The 27,996-nt window shown below is 34.6% G+C and overlaps 1 protein-coding gene and 1 long non-coding RNA gene across 5 annotated transcripts; one reads left to right on the forward strand and one right to left on the reverse strand.

Annotated features, from left to right (window-relative positions):
* Positions 1-14: 14 nt before the first annotated feature.
* LOC130232043 (uncharacterized) lies at positions 15-9,448 on the reverse strand. Of its 3 annotated transcripts, XR_008838083.1 has the most exons (3): positions 5,704-6,292; positions 5,454-5,519; positions 15-457 (listed from the first exon to the last, which is right to left on the reverse strand). It is a non-coding gene; the product is annotated as an uncharacterized LOC130232043 (long non-coding RNA). The 3 variants fall into 3 exon arrangements; XR_008838081.1 differs by lacking the exons at positions 5,454-5,519; positions 5,704-6,292 and adding an exon at positions 9,235-9,448; XR_008838082.1 differs by lacking the exons at positions 5,454-5,519; positions 5,704-6,292 and adding an exon at positions 9,235-9,448 and having other exon boundaries at positions 15-460.
* On the forward strand, positions 8,836-27,966 carry paqr5b (progestin and adipoQ receptor family member Vb). Of its 2 annotated transcripts, XM_056461652.1 has the most exons (8): positions 8,836-8,987; positions 9,299-9,426; positions 16,235-16,440; positions 18,564-18,690; positions 21,879-21,923; positions 22,192-22,288; positions 22,574-22,718; positions 25,814-27,966. In XM_056461652.1, the coding sequence occupies exons 1-8, from the start codon at positions 8,934-8,936 to the stop codon at positions 26,053-26,055; spliced, it is 1,044 nt and encodes a 347-aa protein (XP_056317627.1). In that variant the 5' UTR covers positions 8,836-8,933; the 3' UTR covers positions 26,056-27,966. The 2 variants fall into 2 exon arrangements, with proteins under 2 accessions (XP_056317627.1, XP_056317628.1); XM_056461653.1 differs by lacking the exon at positions 21,879-21,923.
* The last annotated feature ends 30 nt before the right edge of the window (positions 27,967-27,996 follow it).

Genomic DNA, 27,996 nt, shown 5'->3' on the forward strand with positions numbered 1-27,996 from the left:
GACTAACACCGAGCTGTCAAATATCAGTTTATTCTTGAGTGTTTCATTACATTCAACTCATGTCTGCCTCCCCGATGTCTGCAGCAGGCATTTCACTTGTCTGCTTGCTTTGGCTTTGTAACAGGACACAGTGAGTGATGTGGCTTTTGTGTCTGCGAGATACACACACACACACACACACACACACACACACTTTTGTCATTTCCCATTTATGACCCAATAGCTCAGCTATGCAGAGTTCAGGCTCTTCTCATCCTGATGTATTTTACCCTTGGAAGTATTACTGTGACCGAAGCGCCACAGATATCAGCGCTGCAGAGGGAGAGATGGACAGATGTGGATGCCGGTGTTGACGCTGCCATATTGTCTGGGTCTGTGGGGTCGTTCAGGCCAGGACTTCTGCAAGAGCGTTTGATTGGGCCTGTCTGCCTCTGGACTCCACAACACTGCTGCTCTACTGCTGAGGAGAAATTATGCAGCATCAAGGCCACACACACAAAGTCCTGCTTACTCCCACATACATCCTCTCATGTTTACCCTCCAGACGACACACATAAACACACACACACGCACACACACACGCACACACAGTCTTAATGAAGAGTGTTTGAGCTGAATAGAGGAAATGAGAGAGTTGCTGGAGAAATATAACAAGCATTCTGTCAGTGCTATGCTGGATGTTTTTCTTGAACGGCTGTTTTTACATACACATCTGCTTAAAGGAGAGGTTGCTCCAGAATGTGCATGTTGCGGTCTCACTGTTAAACGTGTACTTTTGTAAGAGCCCATTTCAAAAATGTTTTCATCTGGAGAGTCTTTAAACGAATTATTTTAAAATGTGAATCCTTCAAAAATGTTTATATTTCTATTTATATTTCTATTTCATATTTTATGTAATATTTCTTGTTATACAACAGTTCTGTCTGGTTCTTAAAATTGATTAGCTGATAGTCGTGCAATATTCTGCTAATAATAGCACTCGTTAAGCCTCTTAACCATTCACCTTAGTGTATTACTCCGCCCACATCCAGTCAGCAACAAGCATAGGACACTCTACAGTTTAATAAATATTGCAGCTGACAACATAATGTACTTTTGAGGCTATTTTAGTCAAGTATTTTATTGTTTGGATTGCAACTATGCAGTTTTTTTATAAGGATAGTGCCTATTTTAAAATATTTATCATTTCAGAGAGATAGCACATTGGCTTTGCGCAAAGATAGTTGATGATGTTCATCCACAAGATGGCGACAGAGACCGCATAATAAGCCCTAAGAGAAACAGCATAATTTCTAACTACAGCTGATCAAATCATTATTAAACTGGTAAATGACTTTCTAAGTCAATCTCTCGCTTTTATATGCTGTAGTGCTGTATTTATACCATAGTAATATTGCGATCTCCCGCAACAGAAAAACACTGGGAAATCTCTGTAGACTGATGACAATTCATGCTGTTCAGCCTCATAATCTTTAAATGTTGTCATCACTTTAAATATTACGCTAGAGAATCATTCAAATACTAGCTCTAAAGTGACGTTGGTGAATTAGTAACGGCTTCTGCTGTTCTGACGTCAGCTGCAGATGTGAATGAATGGCGGAAGAAAGTAGTTCCTCATACAAAAGGATTTTTAGACTCTACGTGTTTGATTTTCTTTTTGAAACACATGATTGTGCCGTCGAACTGTTGTATAAACGCAATATCACACAAGTAGCAGTGCAATATGGCTGTATATCGTCACTGGTGGGACACTAAGGCCAAAGCACACCTCCCAGCAGTGCCGATATACAGCCATATTGCACTGCTACTTGTGTGATATTGCTCATTTATTGATGTCTTTGTATTATTATAACCCATTTAATAATAGAAACATGTTATTTATAAAAAAATAAATGTAATGTTATAGAAGCTGATATAGCAATGAACTCAAAACTCTCTCTACTATTAATCCAACATCAAAATCCAACAAAATCATTTTTGGGGTTCAATCTAACAACATGCAAGTTTATACTAGAAACATGCTAGCAACATGCTAATTCATACTACAACCATGCTAATTCAAATTAGAAACATGCAAATTTATGTTCGCAATTGCCTAGCAACCACTCAGAACACCTTAGCAACTGCCTAGCAACCATTCAGAACACCTTAGTAATCACCTAGCAGCGTCTTTGCAACCACTTAGAACACTCTAGTAGCCATCTAGCAACCACTCAGAACACCTTAGCAACCGCCTAGCAACACCTTAGCAACCATGTAGAACACCTTAGCAACCCCCTAGCAATGCCTTAGCAACCCCCAGAACACCCTAGAAACACCTTAGCAACCGCTGAGAACACCCTAGAAACGCCTTAGCAACCGCTGAAAACACCCTTGCAATGACGTAAAAAACCCTAGAAACTGCTTAGCAACCACCTAGCAATGACAGCAACTACTCAGAACACCCTAGCAACGCCTTAACAACTGCCTTAGCAATGATCTAGATCGTACTTGCAACCGCCTAGCAATGCTTTAACAACAACTCAGAACACCCTAGCAACTGCTTAGCAACCACCTAGCAATTACAGCAACCACTCAGAACACCCTAGCGATGCCTTAGCAACTGCCTAGCAATCACTCAGAACACCCTAGCAACCACCTAGCAAGAAACATGCTAATATACAGTTGAAGTCAAAATTATTAGCCCCCTTTGAATTTTTTTTCTTTTTTAAATATTTCCCAAATGATGTTTAACGGAGCAAGGAAATTTTCACAGTATGTCTGATGATATTTTTTCTTCTGGAGAAAGTCTTATTTGCTTTATTTTGGCTAGAATAAAAGCAGTTTTTCATTTAAAAACAAAAAACATTTTAAGGTCAAAATTATTAGCCCCTTTAAGCTATATATTTTCCGATAGTCTACAGAACAAACCATCGTTGTACAATAACTTGCCTAATTACCCTAACCTGCCTAGCTAACCTAATTAACCTAGTTAAGCCTTTAAATGCCACTTTAAGCTATTAGGAAAGTTAATAAGAAAGTTAAGTATTAGAAATGAGTTATTAAAACTATAATGTTTAGAAATCTGCTGAAAAAAAATCCTCTCTCCGTTAAACAGAAATTGGGGGGAAAATAAACAGGGGGCTAATAATTCAGGGGGGCTAATAATTCTGACTTCAACTGTATGTATAGTTATCTTTCTATGCCAACTGTTTCAAACTTCTTAAAAACTACTTCAATTAGTTAAAATTTAAAACTACCTCATCCTTTCAGACAGGGCTTTCTCAAGCCACTATAGAGTTGGTCTACAATCTTTACTTCTAGAAACATGTTATTTATCAAATGTAAATGTAATGTTATAGAAGCTGATATGGCAATGAACTGAAAACTCTCTCTACATAATTATTAATGCAACAAGCATCTTAAAGACAAAATCCTTATTTGGTTCAGTCTAAGCAGTTTTATAACACTGAACAGGAGCAGAGGGCAAAAGGGTTGAAATGCCTCATATACTGTACATCGTTAAAGAAATAGATGTTACTTTCTTACCAGACACTTTATAGGTAAAAACTTGCTAGACATCCTTAGTGACTTCAGAGCTGGCCTAAAGGAATGTAATTACATTTTTTTTAGCATTGGGTGAATTTGACTACTCCTCTTGTGTTAAACAGGTAGGTTTTACCATTCTTTAAATCCATTCAGCCGATCTCTGCATCTTGTGGCAGCACCTTTTGTTTAGCTTAGCATAAATCATTGAATCAGATTAGACCATTAGCATCTTGCTCAAAAAAAAAAGTATCAATCATGTTTTACAGCTTGTCTATTCTGTAGTTACATCGTGTAATAAGACAGATGGAAGGATAGATCCGTTCTTTCATGTTGTTAATGACAATTTTACATCCTACCATCTGAATGTCACAGCAAAAACTGAGACTCCAATCTTTCTTCAATCCAGTATTCACTTTTGTTGAGCCCAAGTGAACTGCAGATTTCAGTTTGCTTTTCTTAGCTATCATGAGTATCATCGGTTTCATCAATGTCCCTTAAATCACCTTTCTTCCCCTGATGAGCAGCTCATCTCCACCATGTCTATGCCCAAATGCACTGAATTGCTGTCATTAGATTGGCTGGTTAGATATTTACATTAACAAGCAGTTGAGCAGCACAAAAGGGCCCCCCTTCGATAAGTTTTTTCTCTTTTAAATATTTCCTAAATGATGTTTAACAGAGCAAAGAAATTTTCACAGTATGTCTGATAATATTTTTTCTTCTGGAGAAAGTCTTATTTGTTTTATTTTGGCTAGATTAAAAGCAGTTTAATTTTTTATAATCCATTTTAAAGTCAAAATTATTAGCCTCTTTAAGCTATATATTTAGTTTCAATACTACAGAACAAACCATTGTTATACAATAACTTGCCTAATTACCCTAACCTGCCTAGTTAACCTAATTAACCTAGTTAAGCCTTTTAATGTCACTTTAAGCTGTATAGAAGTGTTTTGAAAAAGATTTAGTCAAATATTATTTACTGTCATCATGGCAAAGATTGAATAAATCAGTTATTAGAAATGAGTTATTAAAACTATTATGTTTAGAAATGTGCTGAAAAAAATCTTCTCTCTGTTAAACAGAAATAAGGACAAAATAAACAGGGGGCTAATAATTTAGGGGGGCTAATAATTCTGACTTCAACTGAATGTGTAGAAATGTGTGTTCAGCTGCTCATTTAGATTCATTTATAATTCTCACTTTTAGTTTTGGTGTGTTGTATTTATTTTATGCAGATCAAGGTTGGGGTAGTCAATAAGATACGTTTAAATAAATAATAATAAACAAAACATTTAAATCAACAACCAAAAGAACCCCACTAGAGGGAGAAGTGATGGGTCATTTAGGTTTAGATTATAAAATGCTGCCACCGTGTGGTGATGTTTGGGCATTACGGTTTAACCGTTACATAACCGGTCAAATCTGCTTCACCCACACCTCCACCAACTGGCCATTCTGCTGTAATATTTAAGCATATTGTGTAATGCATACTTTGCAGATTTTCATCATTTCATCTCAACATCTGCCCACCAAATATCACAATATGCCCATGCTGATGCTTTTCAAATGGGAAAAAAACATCCCCTCACACATTTGATGGACCGATGATTTAAAAGACCTTCTTTTTGATATCATTGCATGATTTTTAAGCCTATGGATAACATATTTGACTGAGGAAATTATTGTATATAGAATAAATCTAAAATCTTTCTATTTGTTAAAAAATAATGCTAAAACATTTTCTTTTATCAAGACCCCATGTTAAGTTTATTTTACAATAACCCTTTTATTGTAAGTACATGATAATAAGTGTAATTATTATATTGTGTAACATTTATGGCACATGCAACAAAATACACGAATACATTTAAATAAATAAGGTACATTTGTTGTGTATGGCCATACACCCAAAGTGCTCTCCTCACCACCACAAGTGTGCAGTATCCACTTGGAAGATGCGATGGCAGCTTCAGGACAATGGCAGATACCAGCTGTAAGGGGAGTGGAGAGACAGTGATTGAACCAATTCAGTGGATGGGGATGATTGGGAGGTCATGATGGGTAAGGGCCAATGAAGAGAATTTGGCCAGGACAGCGAGGTTACACCGCTGCTCTTTACGAGAAATGCCATGGGATTTTTTTAATGACGACAGAGTCCTGATTTTAATGTCTCACCCGAAAGACGGTGCTCACTGAGAGTATATGTCTCCTTCACTGCACTGGGGCATTAGGACTCACACAGACTGCAGGTTGAGCACCCCCTGCTGCCCTCTGTAAAATCAGTTCCAACAGCAACCGAGTTTTCCCATGTGGTCTCCCATTCAGGTACTGATCAGGCTCAGCCATGCTTAGCTTCAGTGAGTAAGCGGTCTCAGGCTGTAGACAGTGATACAATAATGATAATATTAATGGTGTCATTTTTATTTTCTCTTGCTATATGTAACGATTAACGTAAGAAAATAAAGATCCACCTTTGCTAAGTCACATTGCCCTTCTTATCCCCAGGATGTGATAAATTTACTTTCTTTTTTTACAGATTGCTTCAGATATGTGTTCGTGAATAGAAATAACGTTCTTGCATCGGCTCTGTTAAAGCGTGTTATGGATTTTGATTGTTAATATAAACTCGTTCACACCTTCCATTCATTACCCAACTTCACCATCACGTACTGAAACTGCCTTAAACACCCCACCCTGAATGAGCAATGGGCTTCGTTCCAAAAAAAAAAAAAAGAGTCTCTAGGTGGACAATCCTTTACACTTGTGTGAGATAAATATCAGCCAGTGTTACACTTAAACTTCTCTGTACAAAATTAATGTGTTTAATATATAAGTAATTGTATTTGTTTGTTATATATATATATATATATATATATATATATATATATATATATATATATATATATATATATATATATATATATATATATATATATATATATGTGTGTATTTTTAGGGCATCACAGTGGGTTGTGCTGTTGCCTCACAGCAGGTTGCTGGTTTGATCAGTTGGCAGTTCTGTAATATTTTCTGTAATATTAACTGTAATATTTTAATAATGTTATTATTAATAATAATAAATATATTTATTATTTTAATATACAACTATTGGTAGTCAGATTAACACGATCCTTCAGAAATCAGTCTAAAATTATATTTTCATTGATTCTAATAAGCAAATATGGTGTTGATTTAAATTAAAGCAATAATCCCAAAGAAGCTATGATTTACAGTGAATTGATAACAGCTAAGCGGCGTTATTAGGCAAGTGAGGTTTATTGCTTATATAGTATGTTAGTTATAATACACTCACTGGCCACTTTATTAGGTACACCTTACTATTACTAGCTTGGACTTTCTTTTCCTTCAGAACTGCCTTAATCCTTCGTGGCATAGATTTAATAAGGTACTGGAAATATTCCTCAGAGATTTTGGTCCATATTGACACCAATACCAATGACCAATACACCACCACCACCACCACCAGCCTGAACTGTTAATACAAGACGAAATAGATCCATGCTTTCATGTTGTTGAAGCCAAATTCTGACCCTACCATTCGATTGTCACAGCAGAAATCGAGACTCATCAGACCAGGCAACATTTTACGAATCTTCTATTGTCCAGTTTTGGAGAGCCTGTGCGAATTGTAGCCTCAGTTTCCTGTTTTACAAGAGTTCACACTTAGCTGATGATTAATTATAAGGTATTTTGGCATGCTGTCCCGGGATCTTATGAGCCAGGGCTCATAAGATCCTCGAGCCCGGGGCTCCCTCCTGTTGCAAGGTGAGAGGGGAGTTTGAGCTCAGGTAGATCTCGAGAACTCCCCTGCTGTAGTAGCTAATGAACAGATAGTGATTGCTCTTAAGAGATTATTAACTATTTACTAGGAGCATGTCTATGGTGCTGATTTGGATTAGTCAATTAACTTAAGTTGCGTGTTTTTAGATGGTGGGAGGAAACCAGAGAACCCGGAGGAAACCCACGTGAGCACGGGAAGAAAGTGCAAACTCCGCACAGAAACGTCTGCTGGTTTGGTAAAGCCTGGAACCAGAGACGTTCTTGCTGTGAGGCAACAGCGCTAAGCACTTGGCCACCGTGTCACCCATCTAGGAAGGAGGAGTAGGGGTGGATGGGGGGATTCTTCAAAACGAAGATAGTGGTGGTATGTAACCCAAGGTATTTGCAGTAACTTAGGAGTCGTCTGATTGGTGCATTGAGAATTGGATAATGCGGATCCAGCTGCTAGCAATCATAAGCATGTGATCCTCTCGAAATTAGTTTATAAATAAACTTCACTTAGCTGACAGGAGTGGCACACTGGGTCTTCTGCTGCTGTAGCCCATCCGCCTCAAGGTTGGACATGTTGTGTGTTCAGAGATGCTCTTCTGCATACCTCGGTTGTAACGAGTGGTTATTTGAGTTGCTGTCGCCTTCCTATCAGTTCGAACCAGTCTGACCATTCTCCTCTGACCTCTGGCATCAACAATCAATTGTGTCCACAGAACTGCCGCTCTCTGGATATGTTCTATCTTTCGGACCATTCTCTGTAAACTCTAGAGATTGGTTGTGCGTGAAAATCCCAGTATATCAGCAGTTTCTGAAATACTCAGACCAGCTCGTCTGGCACCAACAACCATGCCTTGTTCAAAGTCACTTAAATCACCTTTCTTCCTGTATATGTAGCAAGATACAACAGAAGATAAGATTTCTTCGACTCTTCGTACTGATATCAGAATGGTTGCCAAGCAGCAGTCACAGATGTATGTTTGTAGAGTATTTTACAACAGTGTAGATCGCAGCTCAACCAATCAGAATCAAGGACAACAACTATCTGTTTCATAATAGAATTAATAATAGAAGAATTTTTATACTATACTTTTTTTTGACTATAAACTTCCATGCAAGTCTGTTATGGGTATTCAGGGTATTCATGTATAATAAAAATAAAGTCAAATGTGACCATACAGACCATTGTATTTACAAAACCATAAAAAGCTAAAAATAGGCTACGTGTTGAGTTACAGTCACAGATAAATCTGTCGAGTTTGTCATTTAGATCATAAAAGAACGTTGTCATGTAGATCATAAATTTACTACTAGTTTAGCACAAAACCAATGGTTCAACTCAAAAATAAATAAATATTTCACATCATGAAAACATTCCGACCCATTATATTTTGACTGAAACTGGCATCAGAAACAATAGAGCTCCGGTGTGTGTTCTCACCCAGCCGGTGTGTCAGGTGTGTGTGTATAAGGTGTGTGTGTTTGTGTCTGTGTAGGTGTAAGAGGGCTGGACTGCAGAGCCGGTCTGTGCTCAGGTGGAATGTCAAAGTGTGTGTATGTTTATTTGTCTCTGTGTGTGTTGATATATCAGTCGCGCTTTGGAGAATTGGAGAAACATGCTGAGTCTGATCAAACTACAGCGAGTCTTCAATGTCCACCAGGTTCCCAAAGTAAGTCCATTCATTCACCACACACACACACACACACACACTACCACAACAAACAGATATGGTGTGATGTAGACAGACTACAGCAGTTTACATAAACAGAAGATACAGCAAGCAAAGAACCACTTGACTTCTTTTCTTTACTCTCTTATCACTGTGCTTTCTGATGTGCAGCAGTTTGAAGGTGTGTGTGTGTATATATATAGACATTTTCATATTCATTGCATTATTTGTAGGCTTGTCTTCTTACCTTTAGATAGAGCTGGTTATGATGTTGCTAAATGAGAGATTTGTCTGATTTTTTGGTATGGTAGGCGTTTCATGAGGACGGGATCATCTCTGGGTATCGACACCCTCGCAGTTCAGCCACAGAGTGTGTGTGGAGTCTCTTTCAACTCACCAATGAAACCCTCAACGTTTGGACGCACTTTCTACCAACCTGGTACAGTGAAACACATGCTCACTTTACGCAATCCTTGTCACTTTTTTATCTCGTGTGCTTGCTTTCTCTATGTACAGTGAAGTCGGAATTATTAGCCCCTCTGAATTATAAGCCCCTCTGCCTATTTTTCCCCCAATTTCTGTTTTTTTCAGCACATTTCTAAACATGATAGTTTTAATAACTCATTTCTAATAGCTGATTTATTTTATCTTTGCCATGATGACAGTAAATAATATTTGACTAGATATTTTTCAAGACACTTCTATACAGCTTAAAGTGACATTTAAAGGCTTAACTAGGTTAATTAGGTTAACTAGGCAGGTTATGGTAATTAGGCAAGTTATTGTATAATGTTGGTTTGTTCTGTAGACTATCGAAACAAAATATATAGCTTAAAGGGGCTAATCATTTTGACCCTAAAATGATTCATAAAAAATGAAAAACTGCTTTTATTCTAGCCGAAATAAAACAAATAAGACTTTCTCCAGAAGACAAAATATTATCAGACATACTGTGAAAATTTATTTGCTCCCTTAAACATAATTTTTAAAAGAGAAAAAAAATTCAAAGGAGGGCTAAAAATTCTGATTTCAACTGTATTTCTGCATTTCACCATCTATTTGCCACTTTCTCAGTATGGCTTTTACAATAAAGCTTGTTATTGCTTAACTCACATATATCAGATATGAACTCGCAGAAATTTAACTATTCTTTTATATTAAGTATGAATTTGACTGAAAATAAAGTTGTGCAAGTGTAAATCTTTTCAGTCAAAATCTGTGAAAGAAAGTCTAGTCTTCTTTATTTCTGTTGGACTTTTTTACAAGTATAGGTAGAATGTGTCAAAACAACTTAATATATATGAAGAAAAGAGAATTAAATGCTATAGAAATATTTCAGATTGTGTAAACCATTAGGCTTAACAGGCAAGGTGGATAAGAGTGGTAGAATGCTGGAGTAGTTGTAGTTAAATTAATACTGATACAGTTCAATTTGAAGTGCAGCTTCGCCAGTCTACAGCCCAATATTTTACACTCTAAGATGTAGTGAAATACGTTTTTTATTCATGATGTACAGTTGAAGAGTTCAGATGCAAAACCATCTAAGTGCCATCTAAATTTGATTCTAAGATTTGTATTTTTTTCCTCAGGTTTAGAAATGTCACTTTTATGGCAATTGATTGTTTCTATTCATTGCCTCTTTCAAATGAAATTAAGGAACGTAAAGGAGGCTTAGAAAATGCTCATTTTAAAACAATGTTATTTTATTTACTTTTTGTCCAAGAAATGATTTTCCTGGGAATCAAACCTGTGATCTTGGTATTGGTATAATGCCACACTCGTCTGCTTGAGCAACACACTAAATAAAAACTAACTAACTAACTAACTAACTAACTAACTAACTAACTAACTAACTAACTAACTAACTAACTAACTAACTAACCAACTAACTAACTAACTAACCAACTAACTAACTAACTTAGTGAAAAAAAATTGTGAGAACTTTATTCTTTAAACTTTATATATTTTGTTTTTAACCTTATTTTTATAGCGTGATTTTAGATCAAATTTGTGACTGTTGCTTAAGTTTGCCGAATCCAGTGTGGGTCAGTTTGACCTGCACTAATAAAGTTAATGGTGCAACCATGTTAACAGTATTTGGATGATTTACAATGGGTTTACAGTTTGGATAGAGTGTCTCCACAGTGCTATCCTCGGTGTGGTTTAACCAGCTGAGCCGCTCCTGAGAGACTGATGATCAGAGCAGATCTGCCATCACAGTTAATGAGCTCCAGTGTCAGTCTCTCTAAAACGTTCTCCATATGTAAACATGCTGGCATATGACACCACCTTTAACCTTTGTCAGTCTGTGTGACTTCATTGTTATTGCATTGGGGTTTATGGACATTTTTATTCACATTTTCAAAACATTGAAGCTAAATACTGTTCAAGCAATTATACTAATCATATAGAATGGGTAAAAATTGTTCTGAACTCATCACCAATTGTTTGTCCCAGAAAACATATTTCTAAAGATGCTGTTGACTTGAAATTGTTACCATATGTCAATAACAACCAAAGCAATACATAGATAAAAAGAAAACAAAACGTATTAGTTAAAAATTAAGTTATGTGTAATAAAATCATGAACACATGAACAGCAGACAGCAGCTGATATCTCTCAGTAGTTATTTAGCAGCACTGCCTCTCATCAGTGTAAATGAATATTAGCAGCTTCAGTCCAACATCTACATTATGATGACGTCTACATCATGAAACCAGAGTGGACATTTCAGCAAAAAAAAAAAAAAAAAATGATCCCAATCACAGCCAAGCAAACCCTCAACTGGTTTCTGAAAAGAAAATAAAGCTGCTAGAATTGCCCAGCAAATCACATGAGCTGAATCCAATAGAAAATAAGGACTAAAGATCAGAGTTCATAAATGAGACCAACAGAACTATCAAGATTTTCAGACTTGAAGTCTGGGAACAAATCTCTGAAATGCTAATTTCGTATTGCTGTATTAACTCCTTTATGTTAAGCCACTTCCAGTTTGAATCACTACGAATAAAGGCTGCTTAATTAATACATGTAAATGTACATTTACAGTTCATTGCAAAAACACTTTTCCATCACTTGTCTATTTAAAGAATGCCGTATCTCAAAGCTAACACATCCTCTGATCCCACACAATGGTTAAACACACAGTCAACTGACAGTAAATCAATAGGACGAAACGTGGAATCTGTAACCTGACTCTGTGTTAATGTTTGGTTATATTAAACTCACTGATCCCTCTAAAGCAAGCAAGAGTAAATCAGAGCTGTAAGTGATTCATCACTAAATGTCATACTGTAGGGCAGGGCTAAATCTCTGGTGCTCTTTGTAAATAGCGAGAAATGCTATGCTCCTTTACAGGCTATATAGCAAAGCCAGGGAATTTTGATTTGTATAGACTCTCAGAAATATAGGTTCAAAAAATATCTCAAGTTCTAAAAGTTGACACATGAAGCCTGGTGGACAGAAGTTCACAAATCTCTTAGACCACCTATATCACTTCTTATCTTTACTGTACATACTGTACAGCAAAGAAACAAGCTTTACCAGCCCTCCTTAAAGATTAAACACAGACTTATAGAAACCGAGACTGATAAGACTGATCTGTGCAACCTGTGGTTGTTTCTGCATCCGCTTGTCAGACACAGCCATAGAAACAAACAAGTCAGGACAGGTTAGGCATTTCAATACAATCTAATCTTCTTAATGTGCTTTGTCATTCTAACCTTTTGTTCTGTTTCTCATTTCCACAGTGACACAAAATCACCTGATGTTGTGTTTGGGTCTTTTTGACCTGGAGAGGATTTTCTTTTCCATGAATGTTTTTGCACTGGGCTGTTACTCTTGAGGAGTATCTTTTAAAAATGACCATGTGCATAAAAATGTAATTAAGTAGAATAATATCCTATAAAAATTAGCATAAGCTATGATGGAAACACATTTGCAGGATGAATTCCTTCATGTGCATCAGAAACATCATGCAATTTTGCATCAAAAGATAACGTGATTGTATAACTAGAATAACTGGTGCACTGATCTCATCTGACACCATCTCAAATGTTGCTGTATTATCTATGGACTTGAGTGAAAGTCCATTCTCAAAATGATTTATATAGTTACCTTCCTCAAAGACCTGTCCTATAATCATAGTTTTCCCAAACATCAGTTACCCACCCCCAAACGCAAAGTAACATTAATTATTGCATGTGTCGTCTGCTGCTATGAGGCGCAGCTTTACTATGGAAGAAAAAAGGCACAAACTGCTTGCATAAACAAAAATATTTGTTATTCATATATCATGCTATTTTCCCAGTTGTGGGTTGCGGCTGGAAGGGCATCCACTGCGTAAAACATATGCTGGATAAGTTGGTGGTTCATTCTGCTGTGGCAACCCCTGATTGATAAAGGGACTTAGCCAAAAAAAAAATGAATGAATGAACGAACGAATGAATGAATGAATGAATGAACGAATGAACGAATGAATGAATGAATGAATGAATGAATGAATGAATGAATGAATGAAAGAATATCATGCTACCGATAGTTTCACTGGAAGTGGCAATTTCATTCTGTTGAACATATGGGAAGGAAATAGTTCTTTATTTGTAAATGATTTGAGCAATGTTTAATTTTGTGCATTAAGTAAATACAGATCTCTGGTTTGAACTATTCAGTTGTACATAATATATGTATATATATATATATAGAAATGAATGGTTTATGATGTGTGTTATTTAATATTTACCCAGAACATTAGCACAAAAAGATTAAATCCAATATTAAGCGACAATATAATAGCACGAACGATTTATAAAATGAATCAAGAACTTGAACTGCCAAACATACAGCATTTTGGAATACATTAATTAATTAATTAATTAATTCATTCATTCATTTTTCCTTTGAGGTTTTTAGTGTCTATTTCAGTGTTCGTCACAGCAAAAATAAATTCCACCTATTTCACCATATGTTTTATGCAGAAGATGCTCTTCCAGCCACAACCCAGTACTGGGAAACACCCATGCACATTTGCATTTACACACACACTCATACACTACGACCAATTTAGTTTATTCAATTCAACTATAGAGCATGTATTTGGACTGCTGGGGAAACTTTAGCACCCGAACCAGCAACCTTCTTGCTGTAAAGCAACAGTGCTAACCAGCCACTGTGCCACCCCATTTTGGAATACAAAATATGTTATTTAATTAAATATTACTGCATTTACTTGCCATTTATTGAACAATAACATTTAACAAACAACATAAACATGCTAAGTAAATCAGTTCAAATAAGAATGACCATGTTTTCATATAGCAAAGCCATAGAACTTTATACTGCAGTTGTTAAACATACTCAAACTAATTTTATTTCACATTTAACCACTATGCATCACGGTGGCACAGTGGGAAGCACAATCGCCTCACAGCAAGAAGGTCGCTGGTTCAAGTCCAGGCTAGTTTAGTTGGCATTTTTGTGTGGAGTTTGCATGTTCTGTCCTTTCCTCCAGGTGCTTCGTTTCCCCCACAGTCCAAAGACATGCATTATAGGTAAATTGAGTAAGCTAAATTGGCTGCAGTGTATGTGTTAATGAGAGTGTGTGGGTGTTTCTCAGTGTTGGGTTGCGGCTGGAAGGGCATCCGCTGAGTTAAACATATGCTGGATAATTTGGCGGTTTATTCCTCTGTGGTGACCCCTGATTAACAAAGGGACTAAGCTGAAAAAAAATGAATAAATGAATGAATTTAAACACTATAAAGACATGCATCAAATTCCAAAATAAGTGTCCATCAAAAGGGGGCTTTTAGTGTGGAATGAGAGAGTCCACTGATGCACTGGATATCCCATCTCCAAAATCATCAGAATACATTTTCAAATAGGCACTATCCTTATAATACACTGCAAATTTGCAATCTAAACCCCTACACTATAGCCTAAAAACAAGTCTACATAATGTGGTCCAACAGCGGCAGTATTTGCCAAAGATTTTAGTCCTCTGCTTGGCACTCGATGCAGGTGGAGTGATACACATATGTAAAGAGGCTGGACCAGTGCTGATACCAGCAGAATATTGCTTGGCTCTCAGCCAATAAGAATCTAAAACCAGAAAGAACTGATGTGTGTGTGTGTGTGTGTGTGTGTGTGTGTGTGTGTGTGTGTGTGTGTGTGTGTGTGTGTGTTACAGTTGAAGAAATTATTAGCCCCTCTGAATTATTAGCCCCCTGTTTATTTTTTCCCCAATTTCTGCTTAACAGAGAGAACATTTTTTTCAGCACATCTCTAAACATAATAGTTTTAATAACTCATCTTTAATAACTGATCAATTTTATCTTTGCTTTGATGACAGTAAATAATATTTGACTAGATATTTTTCAAGACACTTCTCTACACTGAAAAATGTGTTGCATGCAAAACTGTTGCAAACAATTTATTTGTGTTGAATTTAAACAAACAAATTAAATTGAGCAATGTTTAACTTAATTTGTTTGTTAAAATTCAGCCCAAATAAATTGTTTATAACCACTTATATAAAAAATTGAGTAAATACAAGGAATCATCTTTGAATTATTTTTTCAGTGTACAGCTTAAAGTGACATTTAAAGGATTAACTAGGTTAATTAGGTTAACCAGGCAGGTTAGGATAATAAGTTATTGTATAATGTTGGTTTGTTCTGTAGATGATTGAAAAATAAATACAGCTTAAAGGGGCAAATAATTTTGAGCTTTAAAAAAATAATAATTTAAAAATAATAATAAAAAAAAATTAAAAACTGCTTTTATTCTAGCCGAAATAAAAGACTTTAAGATTTTCTCCAGAAGAAAAAATATTATCAGACATACTGTGAAAATTTCCTTGCTCTGTTAAACCTCATTTAGGAAATATTTAAAAAAGAAAAAAAATTCAAAGGGGGGTTATATATTCTTCCAGGTTAAACATTAAATCACATTACTATGATTAGTGTTGTAGGTCATTTTTGATTGGGAACAATAAAGGCAATATAAACACAACACAAGTGTTAAATATAGATTCTAAAGTGTCAGTGTCGTCTGAAAACCAATAAAGAAAATGTCCTTCCACACCATCTCTGGAAAAGTGAAGAAAACATTAAAATCTTATGTGTGTAAAGTTGTTTCCAATAACAGAAAGATTGATGTGATTATTGTTTCGCTGGATAAATAGTTTGTTGTGAATTGCAGCATTGTGGTGCTGTGTCAACATTATCATCTCTCTGTGTTTCTGTGTCAGGTATTTTCTCTGGAAGTTGATGACAGTGTTGTTGATGGAGGATGTGTGGTATGAAGCGTACACATGGCCCTTGCTGGTCTTCTTGTTTTCGTGTTGTGTTTATCCACTGGCCTCCAGCTGTGCTCACACTTTCAGCAGCATGTCCACTAGTGCTCGGCATATCTGCTACTTCTTTGATTATGGAGCGCTCAGCTTTTACAGCCTTGGTGAGACACATTCTCTTTCATGCTATCAGTTATAGAAAAGTTGCCGTGAAGACAGAGTTCAAGGTTTAAAGTTCTGCAATATCTAACAAACACAATGGAATTCTTTCACAATTAATGCAAATAGTGGTTAAATTGCACCATCATAAATTGTATGCAGTACATCTCAATGCTGTATATTGTCTCTTGTGAGGTAATAACTGATCATCTGGATTATGTAACCAGATTCAAAAAATGATGTACCTGTAATTAGATTATGGTATTACAGGTTTGAGGGGGATTTGTTAAAGATTTTTTGTTAAAGAGTTAACAGTGTTATAAAATTATAGTTCATAAAGTTTTATTTTAAGTTAAATTTCGATTATGGTCAGGAACCGCTTTGGGCATGAAGTGTCTTTTTTTCATGTGGGTATTTTTTGTGGGTTAGGTTATCATTGGGTATAAATACTGTATGTACACACAACCTTTTATAAACCTTTTATTTCATAGCTGAAACCCACATACTTTTCCACAACATGATCAAACAATGATCATACAAATACAGAATTATACATTTTTCTGATTATTATTATTTTTTTAATTCAATAAAAGTTTGGTCACCTTCAGGTTTAATCCAGTAGCCCTTCCAGCTGCAACCCGTCACTGGGAAACATCCACAAACTCCCATTCACACACACACACTACAGACAATTTTAGCTTACCCAATTCACCTATACCACGTGTCAATGGAGTTGTGGGGAAAACTTCCCGCACTTCACGAACTCCACACAGAAATGCCAACTGACCCAGCCAAGGCTCAAACCAGCGACCTCTCGTGCTACCCACTGCGCCTTAAGTTTAACTTTTTTTCAACTTGCCATTATTTGCCCAATTAAATTTTTTAAGTTTATTGAGTGAACTTAATATTTTACATTTATTATCTAAACTTAAATGTTTAAGTTATTCCAACTTAATTTTAAAGTTTATTGGCTGAAATTATTGTTAAGGTATTCCAGTATAATATTTAAAATGTATTAGCTAAACCTAAAATTTTTAAGTTATCCCATTGCCAGCTTAATTTTATTGAAGAGGATTAGAGCCAAGAAATACAATAAATTAATAAAATATAAAACCATCTCAAGATATAGGCTAAGCATAATAATAATGATATTAAAACAAAAACAACTGGAGATTAAAGTCATTTCATGTGAGATTAAACCTAGTCCAAATTATTTATTTAGAATGAACGTATTAAATTCTGAGAAGTACATAATGTTTCGTGACAAAAAAAACTTGTTAGAATAAAAAAACTTGTAAGAAACTCAAGTACTTGTGTTTTGAGAAATAACTGTTACATTTCATGAGTAAAGTCATTATTTTTAAAGAAAACAAAAAGTCACATTTGGAGATTTTAAGATGTATGCAAATCTTGACATTTCTATCTTCATGTTTTGTGCATGTTTTTCAGTGAATTTTGTCTTATATCTCCAAATTCATGAAAAATGATACAGTTGAAACTTACATAATGATTATACAACAACCATACAAAGAATTGTAAATAAAAAAAAAATTCTAAAGCAAATGTTTCATTAAATATTTAATAACTCAGTAAAGGTTTGGTCATTTTCAGGTTTAATTAGACCATGGGTCACCAACCCTTTTCCTGGAGATGTACCTTCCTGCAGGTTTCAGCTGCAACCCATGTCAAACACACCTGCCTGTAATTATCAAGTGCTGTTCAGGCCCTAATTAATTAGTTCAGGTGTGTTTAATCGGGGTTGGAGCTGAACTCTGCAGGAAGGTAGATCTCCAAGAACAGGGTGGAGCACATCTGAATAAAACATAGGTGCGATTGTATTTGTGTGTGAACACACATCGATACTGATGAACTGAGTATTGTTAAAACCACTTTCAGAATGTTTTCTTTTCCAGCTGATAAAAAAAATCACTGACAGCCAATCAAAATTTAGCTTTGAGGAGTTTGAGCAGCTGTACCTGCACTATGTAAATATTCAGTATGTTTTGCAGCATGTTTTTGTACAGAACTAACCTGCATTTAATAAGTGTATATTTTGCGCATGATAACTCTTGCAGTCATTCACAGCAGGTGTAATTGTATTGATGTATCTGTTTGGATGTTGATGCAGGTTCAGCCATCAGCTACTCTGCATATGTTTTTCCTGATGCATGGCTGAGCAGCAGCTTTCATGCATATTACATTCCTGTGGCTGTATTCAACACTATCCTGTCCACTAGCCTGGCATGCTACTCCAGGTGAGGCTCCAATTCATTCTGTGTCTCCTTTCTGCTAATCATTTATTCAGTTAACAATATAAAATCTTAACAGGTAAATTTAATCTAAATGCTCCTAACATAACCTAATTTAAATAACTAAATTTACATTTGTAAGTGGAACAGTACAGGAAATCGGAAATCAAATTGGTGAATTATTTGTGAATTATCTGTCTGAATCAATTAATCTGTTAGAATGATTCGTTCTCCAAATATGCCAGACAGACTTTCCAATATTCATTAATCCAACATAGCGTGATAATTATCATGCATGATATTGTTGTCATGGGCATAGGTATTTAAAAATAAAGTGAATAATTATTCACTTAAGCTTGTGCACGTTGTGCGTATTGTGATTGTGATTGTTCAACATAGCACCAAATGCTTGAAGACGTTTTATTCCATGAAGGAGCACCTATCAAAAATACTATGAGCTCTGTTTTTTACACACCATATATGCCATATTTTCTAAGGGGATATATAAATTTGATCAAGAGCACACCTCCCGATACAGAAAGTGCTTCAGATGTGCTTTGGTGTCTTCCTACCTTGGAATATTTTATATATTATAAGCTTTTAGAGTTTCATATTCAGCTCATAAATTCACAGTGAAACCTATGCTGTAAAAACGTTACTATGATCTACTCTGTTATTTTATGTAACATATTAGATTTACATAAAATTAACTTAACTTTTTTAATTGTCCAAAATACATTTTTTTAATTATTAATTTTTTATTGCCTCAACTTAAAAAAAAATCAAGTTATCCCAAATATTTTTAAATAAACTTATTTTTTATTGTATTACTCCAAACTTAAAGAAATGTTATCCCACTGTAATGTTTAAAGTTTATTAAAAAGAACTGAACTTAATTTAAACTTATACATATATTTTTTTAAAGTTTATTAACTGATTTGTTTTATTTTATTACCCAAAATTGTTATGGCAATTTACCAAATTGTTTAGATTATTTTTTTAAATACAAAATAGAGTTTTGCAGCTTATGTGAATCATGTTAATTATTTTGTGCTTATTTCAATATTTGTGCAATAACAAAGTGTTCAATAACACACACACACACACGCACACGCACACGCACACGCACACACACACACACACACACACACACACACACACACACACACAGTTGAAGTGAGAATTATTAGCCCCCCCTTTGAATTTTTTATTCCTATTCAAATATTTCCCAAATGATGTTGAACAGAGCAAGGAAATTTTCACACTATGTCTGATAATATTTTTTCTTCTGGAGAAAGTCTTATTTATTTTATTTTGGCTAGATTAAAAGCTGATTGAATTTTTTTAAAACCATTTTAAGCAAAAATAAAATAAATCAGTTATTAGAAATGAGTTAATAAAACTATTGTGATAAGAAATGTGTTGAAAAAAAATCTTCTCTCTGTTAAACAGAAATTGGGGAAAAAAATAAACAGGGGGCTAATAATTCTGACTTCAACTGTATATATATATATATATATATATATATGGCTCTGTACACCAACACAATAGATTTGAAATGAAGCAAACAAGATGTGCTTTAACTGCAGACTGTCAGCTTTAGTTTGAAGCTATTTACATCTAAATCAGGTGAACACTGTAGGAATTACAACAGTTTGCATATGTGCCTCCCACTTGTTAAGGGTCCAAAAGTAATTGGACAGAATAATCATCATAAATCAAACTTTCACTTTTTAATAAATCCTTTGCAGTCAATTACAGCCTGAAATCAGGAACGCATAGACCTCACCAGACACTGGGTTTCATACCTGGTGGTGCTCTGCCAGGTCTCTACAGCAACTGTCTTCAGTTCCTGCTTGTTCTTGGGGCATTTTTCCTTCTGTTTTGTCTTCAGCAAGTGAAATGCATGCTCAATTGGATTCAAATCAGGTGATTGACTTGGCCATTGCATAACATTCCACTTCATTCCCTTCAAAAACTCTTTGGTTTCTTTTGCAGTATGCTTTGGGTCATTCTCCATCTGCATTGTGAAGCACTGTCCAATGAGTTCTGATGTATTTGGCTTAATTTGAGCAAAAAATATTGCCTGAAACACTTCAGAATTCACCCTGCTGCTTTTGTCAGCAGTCACATGATCAATAAATACAAGAAACCAGTTTCATTGGCACCCATACATACCCGCGTCATGACACTACTACCACCATGCTTCACTGCTTAGGATCATGAGCAGTCCCTTTCCTTCTCCAAACTCTTCTCTTCTCATCATTCTTGTACAAGTTGATCTTGATCTCATCTGTCCATAGGATGTTGTTCCAGCACTGTGAAGGCTTTTTTTAAATCTGGCCTTCCTGTTTTTGAATCTCACCAATGGTTTTTTCTTGTGGTGAACTCTCTGTATTCACTCTGGTGTAGTATTCACTTGATTGTTGATTGACACACATACACCTACCTCCTGAAGAGTGTTCTTGATCTGACCAACTGTTGTGAAGGGTGTTTTCTTCACCAGGGAAAGAAATCTTCAGTCATCCACCACAGTTGTTTCTGTGGTCTTCCAGTATTGCTGAGCTCACTGGTGCGTTCTTTCTTTTTAAGAATGCTCCAAACAGTTGTTTTGGCCACACCTAATGTTTTTGGTATCTCTTTGATGGGTTTGTTTTGTTTCTTCAGCCTAATAATGGCTTGCTTGACAGCTTTTTGGATCTCATGTTGAGAGTTGACAGTAACAGATTCCAAATACAAATAGCACACTTGAAATGAACTTAGAATGGCTTAGAAGCCATTGTTCAATTATTATTGGACCCTTAACAAGTGGGAGGCACATACGCAAACTGTTGTAAGTCCTACAGCGTTCACCTGATTTGGATGCTCAAATTAAAGCTGACAGTCTGCAGTTAAAGCATATCTTGTTTGTTTCACCTCAAATCCATTGTGTTTGTGTACAGAACCATAAATATATATATATATATATATATATATATATATATATATATATATATACATAGCCTGAGTTGTAGCAAGAAGACAAACTCCCAAAATGAACCAAATATATTACAATGAAATAACATGTTCTGTACCACATAATGATGAGATAAAAATAGTAATTGTGTGAAATACATTGTTTTTATACATGCATGACACTGCATGGCAGCTTTACAGCTCAATATTATTTTTATTTTCCACTTTTTTTAACTAAGGCTTGGCTTACCATTCCTTCACTATAGTCATGACATCGTTGAAAGGTAAATATTTAAACACAGAATATATCAGAATCCTCTGACGCTCACTAATACGCTTATTAAACCTGACTCTGTCTTTAAATGCCTTCTAACACTATAAACACATTCTATGCTAACATTAATGCTACCACTACCATGCATTTGTGTTAATATGATGCTTATGAGTTTTTCTGATTGTGATCATCCTCTCCTCCCTGCTTCTTACAATTACATAACTCACTGGCACTGATGTTATCATTCCTGCGAACATAAAAATGTGTCTCTTTGTCAGATTCTCTGAGAGACAGTGCCCGAGGATGAGTAAGGTGTTGCGAATTCTTGCCTTTGCCTACCCGTACCTGTTTGACAACATTCCCCTCTTCTACAGGGTGAGTTTCAACACACTGCACTGCATCAATGCAAATGCACAGGGGTTTTAGACAAAGAGCAGTCAGGGTATAATGTACTACTGTCCTTGTGATTCAACTGGAATTGACATTTGTTGACATCTTTTTACTATATTAGTTTAACATCGAGGGGAGGGCATTTTATTTGGCTTTAAATACTGTCTTTAGCTAGAAATGTTTCTTGAAATATTTATGCATGATACTTATGAGTGTATGAATTAATTGGTGGTGTGACCTGGCATTATTTTTCTGTTGCTTCTTTTCTAGTTGTTTGTGTGTGTGGGCGAAGGTTGTACGGATAACGAAGCAAACTCTGTTCATGTTCAACATACACTGCTTGCATTCCTCACCAGCTTCTTATTTGCAACCCACTTACCTGAGAGACTGGCACCCGGACGCTTTGACTACATTGGTAAGAGATGTCTGTCTTCATAAACGTTAACTACTGTACAGGCAATGCTACATACTGTACTGTATGCGCCAGTGTGGGATATTAGTATTCAGACGTCTAAACAATATACTTTTAAAATTGTACTGCTGCATGAACCGATGCATTTCAAAAATTACGTTACAGTAGAGATTATACATTGAAAGAACATTTTAAAGTATACGTAAATATAAAAATAGGAATACAAACTAAATTAATTCAGTATCCCAACTACAATTATTAAAACTAAATAACCCTTAGTAAAAGTTACAGTACTCTGTATTGTTGGTTTTCTAATGTACAATCCAGCTACAAATGTTTCTGCAGAAATATGACCATAGTTGACTTCTCTGCCAAAAATAAACTAAACTGCTTAGTTTTTGAGCTTGTTTGAACCAAAATTACTGATTTTAAAGGGGTGGTCTTCTATGATATCATATTTTAAACATTAGTTGATGTGTAATGTAGCTGTGTGAACATAACATCTCTGAATATAATATGCTCAACGTTCAATGCAAAGGGAGACATTGGCTTTTACAGAGTTAGCTTAGCAAAGCCTTCAGCGAACGAATTCGGGGACAACAAAAAATACACCCTAGCTAGTGAGATTACAAACGCTTCAGGTTACATGCATTCACCTCGTGCACACACCCTGCACAGGGAAGAGCGTGGCCAGAGGCGTTGTAATGCTGTAATGTAGCAGAGAAAGCTTAAATGCCATCCAAACGCTGCTATTTCCACAGAGCTCTTTCTGTTTCTGTTTTTGGGATTCCAAAGCGCATGACTTAAAGAGAGAAGTACTTACAGTTTAGTTTTAATTATGTTCCAGAGAACCATAGAAAAAAAAATATATAGCTAGCATTAGAGAAAGGACAGCTTCCAGAGTCTCTCCCAGTTCAGTGCTGGATTCGGCTAAAAACTCCTTAAAGAAGGAGCAGCTCCAACCATAATAGACGAAGCGGTGGATTGTGAGCCACAAGCTGTAAGTATTTTTATTAGTTAAAATTGATCTATAAAATGCATAGTTTCTAGCGTTAATGGTATGTTGTATCGAGGACGTAAACATGGATGTAAACAACGGGAAATGCTGTTTGGCACCGATTTAGCAGCAAATTAATATTTATCCATCAAACCAAGTAAAAACCCACAATCTTCACCGGCATTGCAGTGTGCGTGCTATTAGAGGCAAAGCGCGTGCTATTAGAGGAGTGGGGCTTTTCCTGGTGACGTGGAGCCGATCCACGAATCACAGCACCTTATATTTGCTGACCAATCAGAGCCTCTTGAGGGCGAGCCTTTCAGAGGAACTAGGACATTTGTTGTTTTCATGTTAGCTGAGTAGCTATATATAACCAAGACCAAAAAATTAATGTGATTTTTTTTCTCTACAAATTAAGCATGAGCCCACATTGCTTTGCATCTTATAAACACAACCAAGCCTTAAAAATACACTCTGGACCCCCCCCCCCCTTTAAATGAAATCATGATGTACTATGATTAAATAATGAATAGTTAATAATATATAAAAAATCTGTAGAACAACAAAGTCCTGACAGCTCATTAAGCATTTTTTCGTCATGTATTCTTTTAGACCGTTTAATTATTATTATAATAAGTGTTAATAAAAATCATTGTTAAACTTTTCAATATTAAAAGTGTTTAGTGATCAAAAAAATAAATAAATGCCCACATAACATATACATATACATATATATATATATATATATATATATATATATATATATATATATATATATATATATATATATATATATAATACATACAGTCAGAATTATTAGCCCCCCTTTGAATTTTTTTTGTCTTTTAAATATTTACCAAATTATGTTTAACAGAGGAAGGAAATCTTCACAGCATGTCCGATAATATATTTTCTTCTGGGGAAAGTCTTATTTGTTTTATTTCGGCTAGAATAAAAGCAGTTTTTAATTTTTTAAAAGACATTTTATGGTCAAAATTATTAACCCTTTTTAAGCTATTTTTTTTTTCCGATAGTCTACAGAACAAACCATCATTATACAATAACTTGTCTAATTACACAAACCTGCCTAGTTAACCTAATTATCCTAGTTAAGCCTTTAACTGTCACTTAAAGCTGTATAGAAGTGTCTTGAAAAATATCCAGTAAAATATTTTGTACTGTCATCATGGCAAAGATAAAATAAATCAGTTATTAGAGATGAGTTATTAAAACTATTAGAAATGTGTTTAAAAAAAAATATCTTCTTTCAGTTAAACAGAAATTGGAAAAAAAAAATTAAACAGGGGGGCTAATAATTCTGACTGTAACTGCGAGTATATATATATATATATATATATATATATATATATATATATATATATATATATATATATATATATATATATATATATATATATATATATATATATATATATGATACAGTGTATAATTATTATTTCCATTTCATTTTAGCTCTCAATATCTCTAAATTTTTAATATTATACTATTAATTGTTAATATTTTATATTATTTAAAAATATACAATAAATTGAGAGATCCACCAAAATCAGAAATCTAAATTTTATCAAAATTCTCTCAATTTAAAATCTTTGGCCCCAACAACGCTGGATATTGTATGTCTGTGCTATATGTTTTGTTGTTGTTTTTGCTTTGTTTTCATTACATTTGTATTCTACTGTGAATTAGTACTTTAAATAAGAGTTTGTAAACAAGAGTATGTTTTTAATATTATATTATATTATTTTATTTTTAAAAATGTTCAATAATTTGAGAGTAGGCAGTGAGATCAACCAAAATCAAAAATTTCACCAAAATCCTCTCACTTTAAATATTGTATATTTTTTAAATTTGCATATGATATACTGTATCTGTACAGTTTTCTTTTAAATTCCATGTAGTGTGAATTAGTAAATTAAACAAGAGTTTACAGAATACAGACAGTATGAACTATAACATGTTCATTTAAAATGTTCATTTAAAAAGTACAAATAAAACTATACATTTTAAAGCAGGTGAAAAGTTTCTTCAGCATATTTTGATTTTGATTTCTGTGTCAATGGCTCTCGTCTGACCCCTACAGGTCATAGCCATCAGCTGTTCCACGTTTGTGCAATAATTGGCACACACTTCCAGATGAAGGCCATAGAAATGGACATGGGTCTGAGACGGTCTCAGCTGCTGGCCAGTGCTCCTGCCATCAGCTTTAACAACACAATAGGAGCAGCACTGCTTTGTGTCTCTGTCAGTCTGGGGATCATATGTGTCTACAGTCTACCTCTGCTGTATGGTTCAAACCCCAAAAACACAGCCCACAAAGAGTGAAGGAAAAACATTCAAGAACTAACAACCTCTGGAACAAGGGTTTCTCTCACAGATTGACTGCAGTCTTGCACAAGTTACCAAAGTTATTATGGAAATTAATCTAGGACACTCTTACTAGATATTGCGTTATATCTAAAAAAAAAAAATAAAATCCCTAAGACGGGTTTGTACGTTTACTGAATCTATGCAACCTGAGATTGCAAAGAGTAATGAATGCAATATTGCATGAATTCTACCTCTTAGGAAAGAAAAGGCACTGAATCTTAGAACAATGCAATTATTCAGGACGTCAATGTTTTATCATGAACAGAAATGCTTGTGGAATTAACCGTTACAGAATCAAACTTCAACAGGCAAATGTAGAAAGAGAATATAAACAACTTGATTTGTCAATTATCAAAAACATACTGTATTGAGCTTGAGCTGAATACATTGTAAAAACTGATTTACTTTACTTGAAACAAAATGAGTGAACCCATTGCCTTATAAAGCGACAAGTTGAATTTACTTAAAGTGAGTAAACCCACTGTAACTTGAAACAGTTGCATTGACTTAATTTAGTGACTTAATTTACTTAATAATTTTAAGGCAATTGCTTTACTCACTTTTCTTAAGGAAAGTCAACTAATGTCTTTTTACGGTGTCATTTATTTAAGTAAATGAATTTATATATGAAGGAGAGGATCAGATGTGGTGAATCAAATTTTCCTATACACTACCGGTCAAAAGTTGGGGTCAGATTTTTTTTAAGAAAATTATTTTGTTCATGAAGGCTTATTTATTACATTTTTAAATAACTGCTTTCTTATTGTGTGTAGTTTGAAATGAAATTATTACTCCAGTCATCATTGTTTTTATTACTATTACCATTAATAACAACAACAACAACAACAACAATAATAATAATAATAATAATAATTATAATAATAATAATAATAATAATAATAATAATAATAATAATAATAATAATTATAATTATAATAATTATAATTAATATTAGAGTGAATTTCTGAAGAATCATGTAACTCTGAAGACTGGAGTAATAAAAATTCATAATTAAAATCACTGGAATAAATTATTAAATTAAATGATAAACTACTTTTGAACAGTTGTTTTATAGTGCTGTAATATTTCACGATTTCTACTCTATTTGTGATTAAATAAATGCAGTCTTGGTGAGCAAGAGAAGCTTATTTTAAAACATTCAAAAATCCAACTGACCCCAGACTTTTGATCGGTATGTGTGTTTGAGAAAACCTTCAGAGAAAACTAGTTTCACTAACAATTAAAAATTCAGGACTTAACACTGTTGTTTATGCAACATTTGATGTTGAAGATTAACATCTACGTATATTTTTAAGTTGCTTTTAATGACATTTTAGGGTGCAAATTATTTAAGATAATAATTCTTCTATGAATCTATGAAGTAACAGAAAAAACACTGAAACTCATTACTGTACATGAACAACCAAGGCAGAACATAATTTCAAACTGCTAAAAATGTCTTAAAAATGTCTATAAAATTGACTTTGTTCAAGATTTTAACATCATAATGTGCCAAAGCATAGATTACACTATTTTTATTGTAATAATTTTATGGTTATTAAAACAGCAATATTGTTTGGTTATGTACAGTCAAACACACCTTTATACTTACTGACCTTAAACAAAGGAACAAGCACTAGTTAGAAAATGTATAATCTATGTGTGGGTCTGTCAAAACATCCACTCTGGAAGCCTTGATTTATCTTGCTTCTTTCTTTTCTGTATAACTGCACAATATTCTTTACTGTAACTCTGGGAGGTACTGTATATTTTCATGACACCTGGTCACACCTCAGTCATGCAACCAAACTGAAACTATTTATTGTTTCTTGTATTCTTTATAATTAAATATTTATTTCTAAACAATCTAGATCAGTCGTTTTTATTCCTTACTTA

The sequence above is a fragment of the Danio aesculapii genome, chromosome 7 (assembly GCF_903798145.1).
Source record: "Danio aesculapii chromosome 7, fDanAes4.1, whole genome shotgun sequence".
Classification (NCBI taxonomy): Eukaryota; Metazoa; Chordata; class Actinopteri; order Cypriniformes; family Danionidae; genus Danio; species Danio aesculapii.